Source organism: Hemitrygon akajei, chromosome 17, assembly GCF_048418815.1.
Source record: "Hemitrygon akajei chromosome 17, sHemAka1.3, whole genome shotgun sequence".
Taxonomy (NCBI): Eukaryota; Metazoa; Chordata; class Chondrichthyes; order Myliobatiformes; family Dasyatidae; genus Hemitrygon; species Hemitrygon akajei.
In genome coordinates, this window is record NC_133140.1 from 31,546,535 (window position 1) to 31,562,039 (window position 15,505).

Sequence of the window (15,505 nt, forward strand, 5' to 3'; positions counted from 1 at the left end):
AATCTTACCTTCTCAAAATTGTGATTTCTGCCGCAGACAGATTTTTGTATTCGGCATCACAAATTGCCTGTAACGTAAAGTTAAACTGTCTCTCATTAGAATACTCTCTCTTTCGATTAGTCTCCATATCCACAGCAGGATAACGTTCACAATATCCATATCCTCCCCTGGCTAAACTCGCAAGAAATAGACCACAATTATATCCCGTGGGATCCAATAGACAAAATATGTGTTACCTATGAACAGCTTTAGGTCCCAAGCAGTTACATAATTTCAGATCTGAGAGGACAGGAGATGCAATTTAATAATGGTGACAACGCTTCATTGAAAACTGTATAACATCCCAACCGCTTCATGGAGCAAAACTGCAAAGGTAAATTGGAATGAAGAAATGTTGTTATTATTTACATTTAGACATTTTTCAACTCCTAAGAGGATTTACATCTTTACCATCAAAATGGGAGTACAAATTTGAATTTATATCTCAATAAAGATTTGGATAATTCCTGAATTCAGCAGGAGGCCAAAATTTGCAGCATTATCAGGAAAGCACAAGGTAGGCCATGTAAAAAAATTGAAACTATATGAGTTCTTATTTTCCTCCCAGCCCAAGCACGTTTTAAATCTGAACCACATTATTCTGCATCGTGGTGGCGTCAGCCTACGTCATGTTTACATGACTAATACATTTCCTCACGAAGAACTTTTCCTCCAGCAATTGCTTTTAAAATACCACTTGCATTGCAGGAACTAGTCGATTCGGTTTCTTCAAGATGTCGGAGAAATTTACGGTTTCGTACATGGTATTTCTGACCATTACTTGGCTAGGTATTCTGATTTATTCCTGCCGCTTCCGAACTGAATATTCTATTTATGAATATTTAACCCTTGGCACCCACAGTATATTTGGTTACTTTGTTTCAGCTATTTAGTCGTCTTTCGCTCTAAGACATCCAGTGAATTACATCGATGGTTTTTGTTGATTCACTGTGTCGAACTGTTATTATACTCTTGCTTATTTTTCCGGCAGCCGTCAAAGTAACTGCGAGCGAAGTCTCTCAATTACCTCGGGACCTGGTCGTCCTGGATGGTGCGAATGTTACCATGTTCTGCAAATTTCCACTATTACAAGATACTGTTGACGTTCGCTGGTGGAGGAAAGGCGAGAAGACATTTTTTGAAAGGGACAGCAGAAGACATTTTACTCTAGAATGGGGGAGTGCAGAACTTGCACTCTGGAATGTCAAGGCCGCCGACTCCGGAACGTATTACTGTGAAGCAAAGTATCAGGAACGATCTTACGGGAATGGAAGTGGCTCCAGGCTCACTGTGTTCGGTGAGTGTGGCTGTCTGGAGATTTTCATCTCTGTGCATTTTACATCAATCTTAGTGATGAGGATAAAACGAAATGTTTCTTCTTCATAAAATGAACGGCGAGAATACATTTCTTTCCCATGTTTAATACACCCCAGTCCAGATGTTCTAAATTCAGAATTATAAAGAACAGAAGAGTTAATCACATTTCATGTCGCATCTTTAAGACACATAACAGAGTTAATTCTGTTTATATTATCGTACTTCCCCAGGCTCTTTCCCATTGCTTTTCATCCAGCCCTGTTCATCAGCTATCTCCCAGTTTAATCTAATGTCCGAGGTTTGTGATACCTTCGGACTTTACCCTTATTATCGCGAAGGTTCTCTCAATGCAACGAACTACTTTTCAAGCATGGTTAGGATTGTTTTGCAACCAAGAAGTCGAAGCAATATTCATACTAATGTGAATGGCTGGAGTTGGATAACTCGATTCGTCATCACAGAGGACGCAAAATATATGAATACTTTTATAATCTCTATCAAAAGTCTGTATGCAGCAGCACAATGCTCCATTTCCGCATCGACAAGTAGAGAGGAATAACACACAGTTCCAAACGAGTTAATTCCAACATCAAGTGACAATTTGTCGCATGCACTGCAAATTATCATTCTAACTTTTGTCATGCAGGATTAGCAAAATCTATATTTCTTTCACCATTCAAATGGGGAGAAATATCGACCTCTCAAGATCAAGATGAATTTTGATGGGATTAGACAGTAAAGTGTAGAGAAGCGAGCGCAAACGCACATTCAACACTTCCGCTGGCAGCTAATTCCACAATAGCAGCACTGTCTGAAGACTTTACTGCTCAGATTTGCTTTCAATTCTTCTCCTTTGACTCTTAAGCTCTGACTCCTAATTACATTCTCACTAAACCTCAGTGGATGAATCAGACTTTCATGCACCGTATCTTCACCCCTCATAATTTTGTCTACCTCTATCAAACGTTCGCTCATTCCCTTCCCTATCATAGGAAAAATCTAGCCTGTTAAACCTTTCCTCATAATTCGTGCCCTCAAATTCTTGCAATCACCTTGTAAGTTCCCTTGAACTCATTCAATCATATTGATAACTTCCTGCAGATAGTTAACCAGAACTTCAAACAATCCTCCAAATTTGTTCTCACTAACTTTTAATACAACTTCAGATTAACATCCCATCTCCTGCGCTTAATAATCTGATATATGAATTCCAATTTGACAAAGACTATCTTTACGATACTATCCCTCTTTGGCTCCACTTTCAAAGATTTATCGATCTATATTCCAAGATCATCTTTTTACCGCACTCCGCAATGCCAGTCTTGTTCACTGTGTAAATCCCAGACTAGTTTGTCTTCTCAAAGAGCAACAGCTGACAATTACCTTCATTTAATTTTATGTGCCATTTCCAGTCCATTTTTATACCTGGTCTATAACCCGCTGCAAGCTGTCGTAGCCATGCGGCATACGACTTGTCAAAAGCTTTCATTCAAAGAACAACTATCTGCTACCAAATTCTAGCTTCTCTGGTGAAGCCAACGTTACAGAAAATTGACTCCTTCATCCTGAATACCAAGTGAATGGTCTTGATCAACCCACCACCCCCATGCAGAGTTTTTCCAAAGCTCTTGCTAAAATCCACATTGAACATATCCACTGTTATCCTTCATGAAGAACCATGGTAACCCGCTATGAAAGCTCTTTAAGCTTGGTTAGACACAGCCTACCTTGCACAAAACAATGCAGTCCAGTCCCAATCTAGCACATTCTATCTAATTATTTATATATCCTATTTTTAGAATATCTCCCAATAAGTTACCCACTTTTCTGTAATACCCATTAGCCTATAATATCCCGGCTTATTCTGAGAGTCTATCTTGAATAACGGCAAACCCAGAGACATAACTGGAGAGCTAGTTCTTGGGAAACTGCAAGGTCTGAAAATATCGAATTCACCTGGACCAGATGATGTACATCCTAGGATTCTGGTAAAAGTTGTTTATGTGATTGTGGAGGCATTAGTAAAGAGCTTTCTAGAATAACTAGATTCTGGAATGGTTCTGAAAGACTAGAAAATTGTAAATGCCACCCCACTCCTCAAGACGGCAGAGAGGCAGACATGGGAAACTATAAGCCAGTCACTCCGGCCTCACTGGTTGACAAGATATTAGAGTCCGTTGTTAAGGATCAGGTCTTAGGTTACTTGGAGACACATAATAAAACACGCCATAGTCAGCCCAATTTCCTCAAGGGAAGTCCCGACAGACAAATCTGACTGAATTATTTGAAGGAATGAAAATCATGATGGAATTGATGGCTTTGTTGCAAAGTTTGCAGATGATATGAAGATAGTTGGACAGGCAGGTTGTTTTTTAGGAAATAAAGAGGGTACAGAAGGAATTAGACAGATTATAGAGAATAAGCAAAGAAGTTGCAGATATAATGCAACATTGAGAAGTATGTGGTCATGCACTTCGGTTCAGGGTATGAATGTTTTGACTATTTTCTAACTGGAGCGAAAATCCAGACACATTGAGGTGCAAAGAGACTTGGGAGTCCATGTGAAGTATTCCACGCAGATTAATTTGCAGGTTACATCTGTGGTCAGGAAGGCAACTGAAATGGTAGCGCTCATTTCATAAAGACTAGAATATAAAAGCAAGGATGAATATTGGGGCGTATAAAACACTGGCAAGGCGTCACGGCATATTGTCAGCAGTTTAAGTCCCCTTATATTGGAAAGAAAGTGTTGAAACTGGAGAGGGCGAAAAAGAGGTTCATGACAATGATTCCAGAATTCAATAGCCAATCATATGAGTAGCTCTGAGCCTGTTTTCATTGGAATTCAGAAAAAAATAAGGCTGACTGTATTGATCCCTACTTAAATGTGAAAGTACTTGATTGTGTGGTTGTGGAGAGGATGTTTGCTATGGTGGGAGAGTCTAAGGCCAGAGGACGCAACCTCAGAATAGATGAGCATCCTTTTTAAAAGGAGATGAGGAGGAATGCCTATACCCAGAGAGTGGTGAACCAGTGGATTTTCTTTTTTGCCACAGGCAGCTATGGAGACCAAGTTTTTATAAGTCTGTATATTTAATGCAGGGGTTGATATAATCTTGATTGTTTAGGGCATGAAGAATTATGGGGAGGAGGCTGCATATTCGGGCTGAGAGGAACATTTTTGCTATGATCAAATGGCAGAGCAAACTTGGTGGGTGAAATGGCCTAATTCGGCTCCTATATCCAATAGTCATGTGGTCTTAAAAAATTAGTTAAAGCCCAGTCCTCCGGCAACTCACCCACGAGTAAGGTGATTCTGAACACCTATATCGGAGCCCTTTCACTTTTTGAGTTAGCTTCCAACGAGGTCCGATAAGACACTTTGCTATGTTCTGGAGATATCCGCACCATAATTTCCCTCAAGGCTGTAATCCGTATATGGACCGTGACATTGCTTCTGTTTTGCCTCAGTTGTATAGCCTCTGTGTACGTCTCCCGAGTAAATATTGATGGAAATAGATTAGATCTCCCCCCACCTCTTTAGGCTCCATGCATTGTTGAATTCGCTGATCTTCAAATGAATCAGTTTTATTTGTCACTCCCCCTTTATGCTTAATGTATATGCAGAATGCTTCGATTTTTCTTTTTCACGTTGGCATTGTCCATCACCTAGAATTTGAGAATGCCAAGAATATTGACGTCGGTATAGGTGTGGGAAGTGGAGTCAGGCAACCGTGAGCTCCGGATGGCTATGGTAGGCAGAACGAAATCCTAACTGCTGTGATAAACAGATGAAACAATCTAACTATTGCATCTCTCCTGTTAGACACCGACCATAGCTGTAGCGGAAGCAGATCTTGTTTACAAAACCTTAAAATTGGACTCACGTTTTAGTGAGCTCTGTGTATTGTGAAATTGAAGTTGTTCAGTTCTTGTTTGAACCTCTGCAAGGCATCATTTCTATAAGCGATCCTATAGCAGTTCCAGGTCACTGTCGACCATTTTGCTGCAGGACGGCAGGCATTAGAAAGAATGAAACTATAGAATTAATGTGCTTAATATCAATTTGCATTTTCGTTCCTGGTTGTTTCACGGAGGAGAAGATTTGTCACATTCAACAAGGGGAAATGTTGTAGGAGCGGGTCACATTCCGAGAAAAGCTCTATTACTGGATGTTTCTGACTAGGAACCTCAACCCCAAGACCTAACACACTCCCTAAGCAGTTGAGCTGCCAGAAAATTAAACTCCATGGGCATTCGTGCTATAAAAAACTGTGATAATTTGAGTTTTGTTGCTCAGTCTTGATATGAAATGAAAAATCCAAAAGTAGCAAGGATTTCAAAGTCAACTGTGCAATAAAGCTCAAATACCGTTCAGAACAGAATGTCTCCCTCACTTCGGACCTCTTAGCTTCACCGTCGAAGTGTATTCTCTGAACACTTCCTTTCATCCGTCTTCCAAGGTGACTGTATTTGTTCTGCTTATCTTGTGACTGTCTGTGCTGGATGGTAACCTCATGTGCTGTGTGTGACTACATATACTGTACTGTATTTTGCAACTTGACCCCAGAAGAACAATGTTTCGCTTAGAGGTGTGTGTGTATGGTTGAGCAACAATAAACAGATCGGAAAATTAAAATAATTTATTAAATAATGGTTAATACTGGCGGGTAACTAATTTAATAGTTGAGGTCAACTAGTTGGTGGAGAGATGAAGGACCTACCTGAACAGAAATAGATGGAAAATACCCAATATAACTTTGTTTTTACTCAAGCTCCTCCAACTCCATTGAAAATTGTTCCTGTTGGAGGGTTTTCGTCTCCTGGAAAGCTTCTTTGTAAAACGGCTGCCTTCTACCCGGAGAAATTAGAAATCATTTGGTTAAGAAATAACGAAGAAATTCGCGCTGGAATAGAAAGTGTGACAAACCGGAGCGTGGATGGCATGTACGAAGCGTTTAGTTTACTGGAAATCACGCAGTCTACTTGGGGAAAAGATGTTTACACCTGCCTGGTGTCGCATGTCTCCCTCACGGTGCCTGCAAGTTTCAGCTACATCCTGGAGCAAGGTAAGATGGTGTCTCGATGAAGTCATGATGTTGGATCTGGGCCTTAAACGTCGACAATTTAGATCTACACGTACAAAAGCAGGATGTACTCAGCAGGACGGGCAGCATCCGTTGAACAGATCAACGGATGCTGCCCGGCCGGCTGAGTTCATCCAGCTTTTTTACGTGTTGATTTGACCACAGCATCTGTAGTGTACATTGCATTGACAATTTAGATCTGCCTGATCAGCTGAGTTTTTCCAGGATTTTTGAGTTACTCTGCATTTCAGCATGTTCAGAATATTTTGCGCTCAATATAAGATGGAAGAGCTCACAGGGTTATAGTGGTGCTGTCAATGTGCCCTTGTAAAAACCGTAACTGGACAGCTACCCAAACACGGAAGAATGACTACTTTTGAAGCTTACTCATTGACAGTGAATATTCAACATGAATGTTGTTCAAAATCTAATGTGTTATTCCGTTAGTTTAAATCTTGTAGGGCGAATTAAGAAATTGAATTCGTGCCGTATTTGTGAGGTGGTAAACTTCGGAACATTTGGCAAAATTATGACATAGCAAAACTTAAACTTTATATCTCATCGTGATATAACAAAGGTGGAAACTTGTATTTCCTGCCTGATGATATATTTTCAGATATTGTGCAGTGAAATTTGAAAGAAGCCTATGAAATATATTGTATTTTTAATTGTCATATGTGCATTTGTATTTAGTTGTATAAATGCTTCACAGTTTCTTGTTTCCCACCTGTAGATCGTGAAGACGGTGAAACGAAATTAATTCTGTCATGTGTAGTGGGCGGATCGGCAATTTTAGCTCTGATAATAGTTTTGCTGAAAGTCAGTTTAAAGAGATCTCACGGTAAGAACCCTGATCGCTGAGCAGTGTCTCCTCTTTTCGCGCAATATAGAAGCACGAAATATATTTAACTTCAAAAAGAATAAATGTTATTTCAGCATTATTAGACATGGATTGTGATATTAGAACCTGATTACATTGATAACCATCAGGCACAACACAAGCTGGATCTTCAAATGCAATGATTTCACCAGTCCACTCGCTGTATTTACATGCTGCACCTTATTCATAAATGCCGTTATATTCCTTTGGAATACTTCAGATGTCGTTTTCAATACAATGGCAGATCCAATTTTGAAACGTAAGCAACTGGGCGTAGGTCAAGTCTTACTGTGACTGTGTAAAGAACATTGACGAACTCGTGCATGTCTCATTGATTTTAATTTCCATTTTAGCGACAGTATTTCAATGTAGTACGGCCACTCATATGCTATTTATTGTCACTTTACAGCTTCGTTAAAATTCGAAGAATCTTGACCATAGTACCGTTATGTTGATGCACTGTATTAAGACAACTGATACCACAAAAACCTTTCTAACAGATTCATAAATTCAGCAGTTCCTCTTACGCGATGAATTCAATTGGTATCTGGCGAATAATCTCCAATTTTTCGAATGCAAATAATTTATTTTATTTTTATTAAGGGATCAACACAAGTTCTTTGGACAGATGTCAGAATGAAGAGACGGTAGGTGAAGGGGATTGTCTTCTTTCAGAGTGGTGTATACATATAGCAGAGCTTTTATAAATTTATTTTGTTCTAACATTTGGAGCTCAGTAGGGAAGAATGAAACTGTCCGACAGTTCTTCATTTTGAAGTACATATCCAAGATATATTTGAATATTCCTGTTGAATCTGTTTCTTAACCGGGTGCACTACGATGATCGGTAATATATACTAATATAAGTTAGGCTGTCAATCATACTTCCTGTGACGAATAATTAAATACAAATCTGAGACTGAGGTATTTTAGATGTCAAATATCGGTTTACGAGAATTGCTCTGTACTGGTCAATGGGGAAAATACAGTACACACACACAATTGTTCGCAATATATGTTACATTTGAATTGACGGCAGAGTAGGCAAGATTATAAATGCAACGAAATCTTGTTTTGGAATGTCATATGTAGTTTTTAACCCCGATTCCCAACAAAGATCTACACTACAGTGCATAACCTGCAATGGAATCGAATATGCTTCCAATTAACCGTGTAGTGTTTGGTGCATAGTGATATCCACAAGTTAACGAAACTCCATACTCCATGAGGCTACGCTGAAATATCTTCCTCAATTTTGAAAACAATGCCTGAAACTTACAAATGTATTATCATCTCCCATTTTGGATTTAATCCAGAAGTAAATCTCTCTAACGACATATTGGGGCAGAGAAAACGTTGTCCTTTCAATTTGAACACCTCTCCCCAGAAAGCAACATAAACGTTAAGTGTTTCTCTTTTGCTCTCGTGTTTCCTGAACTACTGCGTGTTTTATTTGTTTATTTTACTTCAGAGTTTCAGCAATTCAATGTTAGTAAATTTGTCCCACCTGGATTCTTCTGTTAGCATGTATTAAATCTTTATCGGTTGTATAACCATCTGTCTAGATCTGGAAACGTCATTTTGTGTTCCATTAATCACGTTCCCAATTTTAGAGTAGGTGATTATGTTTCCGTAAGGATAGCTGAAGCAGCAACTTTTCTCAGCTGTTTTCTTCCACCTGGGTGGACTTCAACCTGAAGGCATGAACATTGGTATCTCTGAATTTTGATACGTATTTCATCATCCCCCTTCTCTTTTTCTCTCTATTCGCTATTAGGGCTTCCTTTCACCTCTTCTCTTCTTATCTGCCCATCACCTCCTTCTTCCATTTCTTCCAGGGTCCACTCTCTCCTCATATCAGATACTTTCTTGCACCCTTTACCTTTTTCAATCATCACCTCCCAACTTCATCGTCATTCCATCCCCCAGTATACACACACCTTCTTACACACATGTTTTCTCCTATCACCTGCCATCTTGTATTCCCTCTCCACGTTCTTATTCTAGCTTCTGACTCCGTCTTTTGCTTTCCTGATAAAGCGATTTGGCTAGAAACATAGACAGTTTATTTACCTTCATACATGCTGCCTTACCTAAGGAATTAAATCATCATTTTTCATTGCATTCCTCAAGATTTCCAGCATTTGCAGAATCCCTCAAAAATATATTTCTTCCCTTGCTTTCACGAATGCAATTTAATTTTTACATGGAGTGACTGGGGGTGAATCCAACTGCAGGACACAGGCGCGCAGGTAGGGTTGAGAGGTGCTTGCACAGTTGGAAACGTGGAGCAGATAACCAGAAGGAACTTTGATACGGCGCTCTGATATGGAGACTTGACATGGAGACAGGGTTTTCATGGAGTAACTTGAAACTAGAGCTGAACTTAGAACCAACGGTTCTAAGCGGTCGGGAAACGAAGTCATCACACGGGTATAGAACAACGAACCAAGTGGCCCGTGCTTGTTAGGCCACAGTTCTTATCCTGCAGTCTCCGATGGAAAACTGGTGTTCTGTAATTAAGAGAACTAGCAGCAATTGGGAATCTAACGACCGGAATTAGGCATAATCAAGCAGATAGGAGGGAATGGGGGACAGCCAGACGGGACCATGAAATTCATATGTAATTTGCAAACGATGAAACACTAAAAACATGAAACGAGGAATAGCGATCCTTTCCAACGCCCATTATCAGCTCCATAATGAACACGAATATCTGATAATAACCTAGGAACACTGATCCAACAGAACATTGGTGTTATTAATGGAAATACCGAACTGTGACAAAACGGTAACCATAGGACATGAATGAACAAAGTGCCAACGTTCGTTCTATCAGTTGTGCGGTATCCACTGATGACAGGGTCTGTGTGCATTTGGAGTTCTGTTGGCATGTGTGACTGAGGAAACACCTGTAACATCTATAGGCTTAACAGTTTGCGGCAATCAGATACCTATAACACAAGCAAGTGTTTGTATTTTGAGTTAGCGAAATATTCTGTACTATACCTGTTGCTTCATGGAGTTACCTACTTGATTACACGATTATTTGAAGTTCATTTTAAGTAAGGAAAGAAACGCTCATTGTTCAGTGGGACAAAACGAGCTGTTTGAGTTGAACTACCTAATGAATCAAAAAAGGGAAAGTTTGATACAATGTTGACATAAACTTTGTGTAAGCGGCAGAAATGTAAAGTTAATAACTTATGAGTGCATCACTAATGTATTTTACAATTTTTGATTAAACTTGTTCAACTCAATGGGTTCTCGATTAACCGCTGATATTGCAATATTTTCACAGACTAAATGAAATTGAGCTGACAAACTGACTTACGCTGCTCTGCAACTTCCTGATTCTAAGAACACCTCAGCATCCTCTCATCTAAACAAACATACTTTGTACGAAGATGTAAATATATCAAAGAAACTGTGAAGCTGAGAAACCTACCGCAGTTTAGAGCTATAGACTATCAATGAGTGCAGACCTAGGCATTGCTTCTTTTAATTTCTTGCAATCAGACAAAGGTTGTTAATATATATAACATGTATAATTTTGGAAGATAAGGGATCAATATCGTCTTCGATTTGTTGGAAGCGATTGTAACTGGAAAAAAAAATAAAAGTAAGTAATTCAAGAATAAGATTGGGAATAAACCATTCCGCTCTCTCTATTGCCCAGTCTTAATCTCCATTGTACAGTCCCCGATCATTTCAGGAAAGAAAACTACATTGCCTAAAGTACCGCCCCACCCCCAAGATATTGCGTCCAGAGTCCACAGAGGATGAAAAAAAAATCAAGAGATTCGTCACCACTAGCGAGGGAAACTTTGCTGCAGGGTAATAAAAATGCCAACTGAACAGTTATTATTTGCTCACTTATGTCAACGTTCAACAGAGGGAAATATAGATTTGAAGATGTGAAAAAAATCGTAACAGGTTCTCGCGATAACACCTCTGTATTTGAATATTGATCAGTAAATATCGTATGCTGAAAAAAAAAATCAGTACTCTTCTGTTTCTTATACATTCACGGCCTATTACTCAAAATTAGCTGTATAATACAACTGCACTATCACATGGTTGTCATGGTCCGGTCTGTGAAATCAGCATTCTGGTTCACAGTCCGGTCGATGTTCCTTATTCCATGCTTTCCGGTTTTCCCCAGTTTCTGTTGAGGTAGCTGATTCTTGTTTGGGCTTGCTTCATAAATATCGTCAGGTTTAACCCTCGGGCTGCTGGATTGTTCCTGTCCTAACTCCTTGTCTGTATCACTTTTCTTCACCTACCTCCTGGAGATTAGCCTAGCCTAGCTTTGCCTTGCTTTGCATCGCTTCGCCACGCCTCGCCTCTGCCTGGAGCTTTGCTTCGCCTTCCCTCTGCCTGGACCCTTGCCTCTCCCTGGAGCCTTGCCATGCCCATGTGTCTGCCTGGAACCTTGCCTCGACTTGCCTCTGCCTGGAGCCTTGCCTCTCCCTGGAGTCTTGCCATGCCCATGTGTCTGCCTTGAACCTTGCCTCGACTTGCCTCTGCCTGGAGCCTTGCCTCTCTTTGTCTCTGCCTGGAGCCTTGCCTAGACTTGCCTCTGCCTAGAGCCTTGCCTCGCCTCGCCTTGCCTCTGTCTGGAACCTTGCCTCGTCTTGCCTGTGTCTGGAGCCTCGCCCAGTTTGGAACAGTCTGTCTGTGTCCACGACTTTGCAAGGTAGGTCAGGCCGTTCTGCCGCCACCTAGCGTTGGGAAATGTCTCGTCATGTTCAGCGTTCTGTGTTATGAGTCCAGCCGCTACGTCTTGTACCCAAGGAGGGGTCCAGGCTTTGTGTTTTGCGTTCCTGTCCTCACTCGATCCAGGCTCAGTGTTCTTTGTTCCTGTCCAAGCCACGGCTTTGTGTTTCCGTCTTGTCATGTGCCTCGCCCAGCCCAGGAAATCCTTGCCCAGCCCGGTGCTGGGGTTCCCTGGACCTGCGTTGGGGTTCCGTTGTTCTGTCCAGGAGTCTCACGTCCAGACCTGTTGCCTCTGCTCACCCTGTAGCTACGTCTCGCTCAGCCCAGGAGTACCTTGCCCAGACCAAGCTGGGGGTTCCCTTGTCCTGTCCATGAGTCTCACGGCCAGTCCTGTAACCTCGTCATGTCGTCGCCTATTTCTGGGTCCGAGCCCGATTCAAGACCCAAGTTCTGGGTCGTTGTCCAGTCTCGTTCTCGGAGCCCAAGCCCAGGCTCCTAGTTCCCAGTTCCATGTCCTGGTTCCGCTATCCTCGTCAAGTCCTAGCTCAAGCCCGGTATCCTTGTCTCGTCCAGGGCCTGTGTCATGTCCTACGTCCTTTCTTCCCCACTTTCCTTGCTCCCTTCTCACACCTAGTCCTGTTCCTGGTAGTTCAGTGTCTGTGTCTTGCATTTGGGTTCACCCGCAAAGCCCTCTTTATGACAATGGTAGTAACAGAAATCCCAGGGCACCAAAAAGGCAAGAGAAATGCATCGCAACCTGTGTACCTGTCCCAGCCAACATTGAAACAGAGGTTGCTACGCACATGGTCACACTAAATGAAATCAGGTTTAGCCTAATCATAACATTTGACTGAAAAACGTCGACGTTGGTAAGTAGATTTATATATCAATCACGTGTCTAGATATGTACTCTTGAAGAAAATTGTGTTTCTCACAGAGCTCCTCAGCTATTAATAACTTCCCAATTGCCCAATAGAGCAAAACAAATCTGAAATATGCCAAGTATTTATTTGGCCAAAGGTCCGTAAATTGACGTATTAATTCCTGGTAAGATAGATGTATGTGTGACACAACAGGGTGAGCAACCTGATATAATATTACATTATTGTTGTACATCAGGTGGAAAAGGTGCGGGACTGAGGAAGGTCGGAGTAGGTACAGAGAACTCCGGCAGATAAATAAATCCTCTGTCTGATAATGATAGAAACGTACACGCTTGGAAACAAGAGTTGATCGCTCAGACCTGTTCTGTTGGATATGCTGTCTGGGATTGGTGTCCTGTTGAGAATCATTCATTTACTTCCTTCCCTAGGTCACTTCACATCTCAAATCTAGCCAATTCCTGCACTTTTAAACATTGTTACCATATTTATTTTCAAGTAAAAATGCACAGTTATATCGTGTTCCTAGTTGACAAGATCTTTGCACGCTTATCGTTCTTATTCATTTCTTTATCTGTTCATAAAAAACACAAATAGTCGTTTGTTATTTCTCTGAAAAGCAAAGGCACAAGAGTAGACCAATTTCTCCAGGAATTGCGAAGCGTTGATAATATTTTCCAACGTGCTTTTCAGGGCGTATTTATTATCAACGCAGCTCAACGTCGTTTTGAACGAATCAATGTTTGCTCGCATTGGAGAATGCCCTGCGTAAAAAAAAAAATAGCACTCTCTAATACTGATGCAATAGCACGTCTGTACTATATTGATCTGACAAAAATATTGCAGTACAGTCTAATGAAGATGGAAAATAAATGCAATAATAATATAAATGATAACGGTTTCAGAGATTTTAATTATCTGTAAACTTGTAAATTCCTCCGAATCATCCCAATCAAATCCATTCTGTCACGGCGACGGCCTGCAGATGGCGCCATCAGTAATTGCTACGCTGTTATGACGAAAAACCTCCACACCGCCCCCGGCCCAATTCTATCGCTTTGAGTTGTTACACTATTTTAGAAACACTCCTCTAATAATAAACAATCCAATAAATGTTATGTTATGTGTTTATCCTTAAACGATATCTTATTCTCTAAACGCCAGACGTAATGTTGAACCTTGGCTTCTCACTTTGATTCACTTCAGTATTAGAGGACGAAATTTCCGTTAAAAATGCTTCGGCGAATCACTGAGGATGCATTCCACGCAAAATGGGTTTAACTAAATATCTTAAATAAATGTCGCTTTGCCCTGCCGACTGAGCAGCATTAATCCCATGGTAACACGAGTGCATCTGCAGATGCTGGGAATAAATAAAAACACAAAATTCTGGCAGAACTCAGCAGGCCAGACAGCATCTATGGGAGGAGGTAGTGACAACGTATTGAGCCGAAACCCTTCATCAGGAGTGAAGTAACATGGGATGGTCGAAGAGGGATAGGAGGTGGGGGGAGGGATGAAGTAGAGATCTGGGAAATGATAGGCTGATGGGAAATGGGCTAGGAGGAATGTTCATGCCGGCAGGTAGGAGGCTACCTAGGCGGGAAATAAGGTATTGCTCCATCAACCTGCGTGTGGCCTCATCGTAACGGTAGAGGAGGTCATGGACAGACATATAGGAGCGGGAGTGGTCTGTGGAATTTAAGTGTGTGGCCACAGGGAGATCCTGCCACTGTTGGAGGACTGAGAGTCGGTATTCGGCGAAACGGTCTCCCAGTCTGCGGTGGTCTCCCCGATGTATATATGTCCACATCGGGAGCACCGGATACAGTATATCACCCCAGTTGACTCGCAGGTGAAGTGGTGCCTCAGTTGAAAGGACTGTCTGGGGCCTAGGATGGTGGTGAGGGAAGAAGTGTGGGGGTAAGTGTAGCACTTCTTCCGTTTTCAGCGTTAGGTGCCTGGAGGGAGGTCGGTGGGAAGGGATGGGGGGGGGGATGAATGGACATGGGAGTCGCGTAGGGAGCGTAGGAAAGCCGAGAGTGGGGGGTAGGGAGCTGTGTCTGGTGGTGGGATCCTGTAGGAGGTCCTGTAATCCCATGGTATCGTTTTCTTGGATGATAACGATATTTCCCATTAACTGTGCAATATAAATCGCTTAATCCACCTTCATAAAACATGTGTGAGTCGCCCCTTATTATATGTTTTTACAGAATTTCGCAATTAGCAAATTGGATCAAACTTTTCTCGCTCCGCTTGCAAACACTCCACCACTCCGTCCCATCTATCACCGGTCGCACACCTCCTTTTCACATTTATATATTACGCATCTTCCCTGCACTCTAAATCCCGAGTCTCCAGCTCAAAACATCAAACGCCCGCATACCTTCCCACGCACTGCCTGGCCCACCGAATTCGTCGTGTAGTTTCTTTTTATTTCAATTATTGTTTCTCATGTTCTAGGATGCTTATAAATATTCCGAGGAACTGCGGAGTTGAATACTAATTCCATGCAAACACAGCATCTTTTACTCTAAAGCTTTACGTGTATATATTTAAATATCATGTTAAGATCGTGTTAT

At 41.4% G+C, this 15,505-nt stretch overlaps 1 protein-coding gene across 1 annotated transcript; it reads left to right on the top strand.

Moving 5' to 3' along the window:
- Nucleotides 1-756: 756 nt before the first annotated feature.
- Nucleotides 757-11,243, top strand: LOC140740967 (RLA class II histocompatibility antigen, DP alpha-1 chain-like). Its single transcript, XM_073070608.1, has 6 exons — nt 757-828; nt 1,031-1,336; nt 6,132-6,425; nt 7,177-7,284; nt 7,927-7,970; nt 10,625-11,243. The coding sequence occupies exons 1-6, from the start codon at nt 774-776 to the stop codon at nt 10,631-10,633; spliced, it is 816 nt and encodes a 271-aa protein (XP_072926709.1). The 5' UTR covers nt 757-773; the 3' UTR covers nt 10,634-11,243.
- The last annotated feature ends 4,262 nt before the right edge of the window (nt 11,244-15,505 follow it).

Bases quoted from the DNA above. Each gene is read 5' to 3' on its own strand.
- LOC140740967 (XM_073070608.1), top strand. From the start codon at position 774: ATGTCGGAGAAATTTACGGTTTCGTACATGGTATTTCTGACCATTACT. The intron at 829-1,030 runs GTATTCTGATTT...TTTTTCCGGCAG, and splicing joins TCTGACCATTACTTGGCTAG to CCGTCAAAGTAACTGCGAGC. The intron at 6,426-7,176 runs GTAAGATGGTGT...TCCCACCTGTAG, and splicing joins CAGCTACATCCTGGAGCAAG to ATCGTGAAGACGGTGAAACG.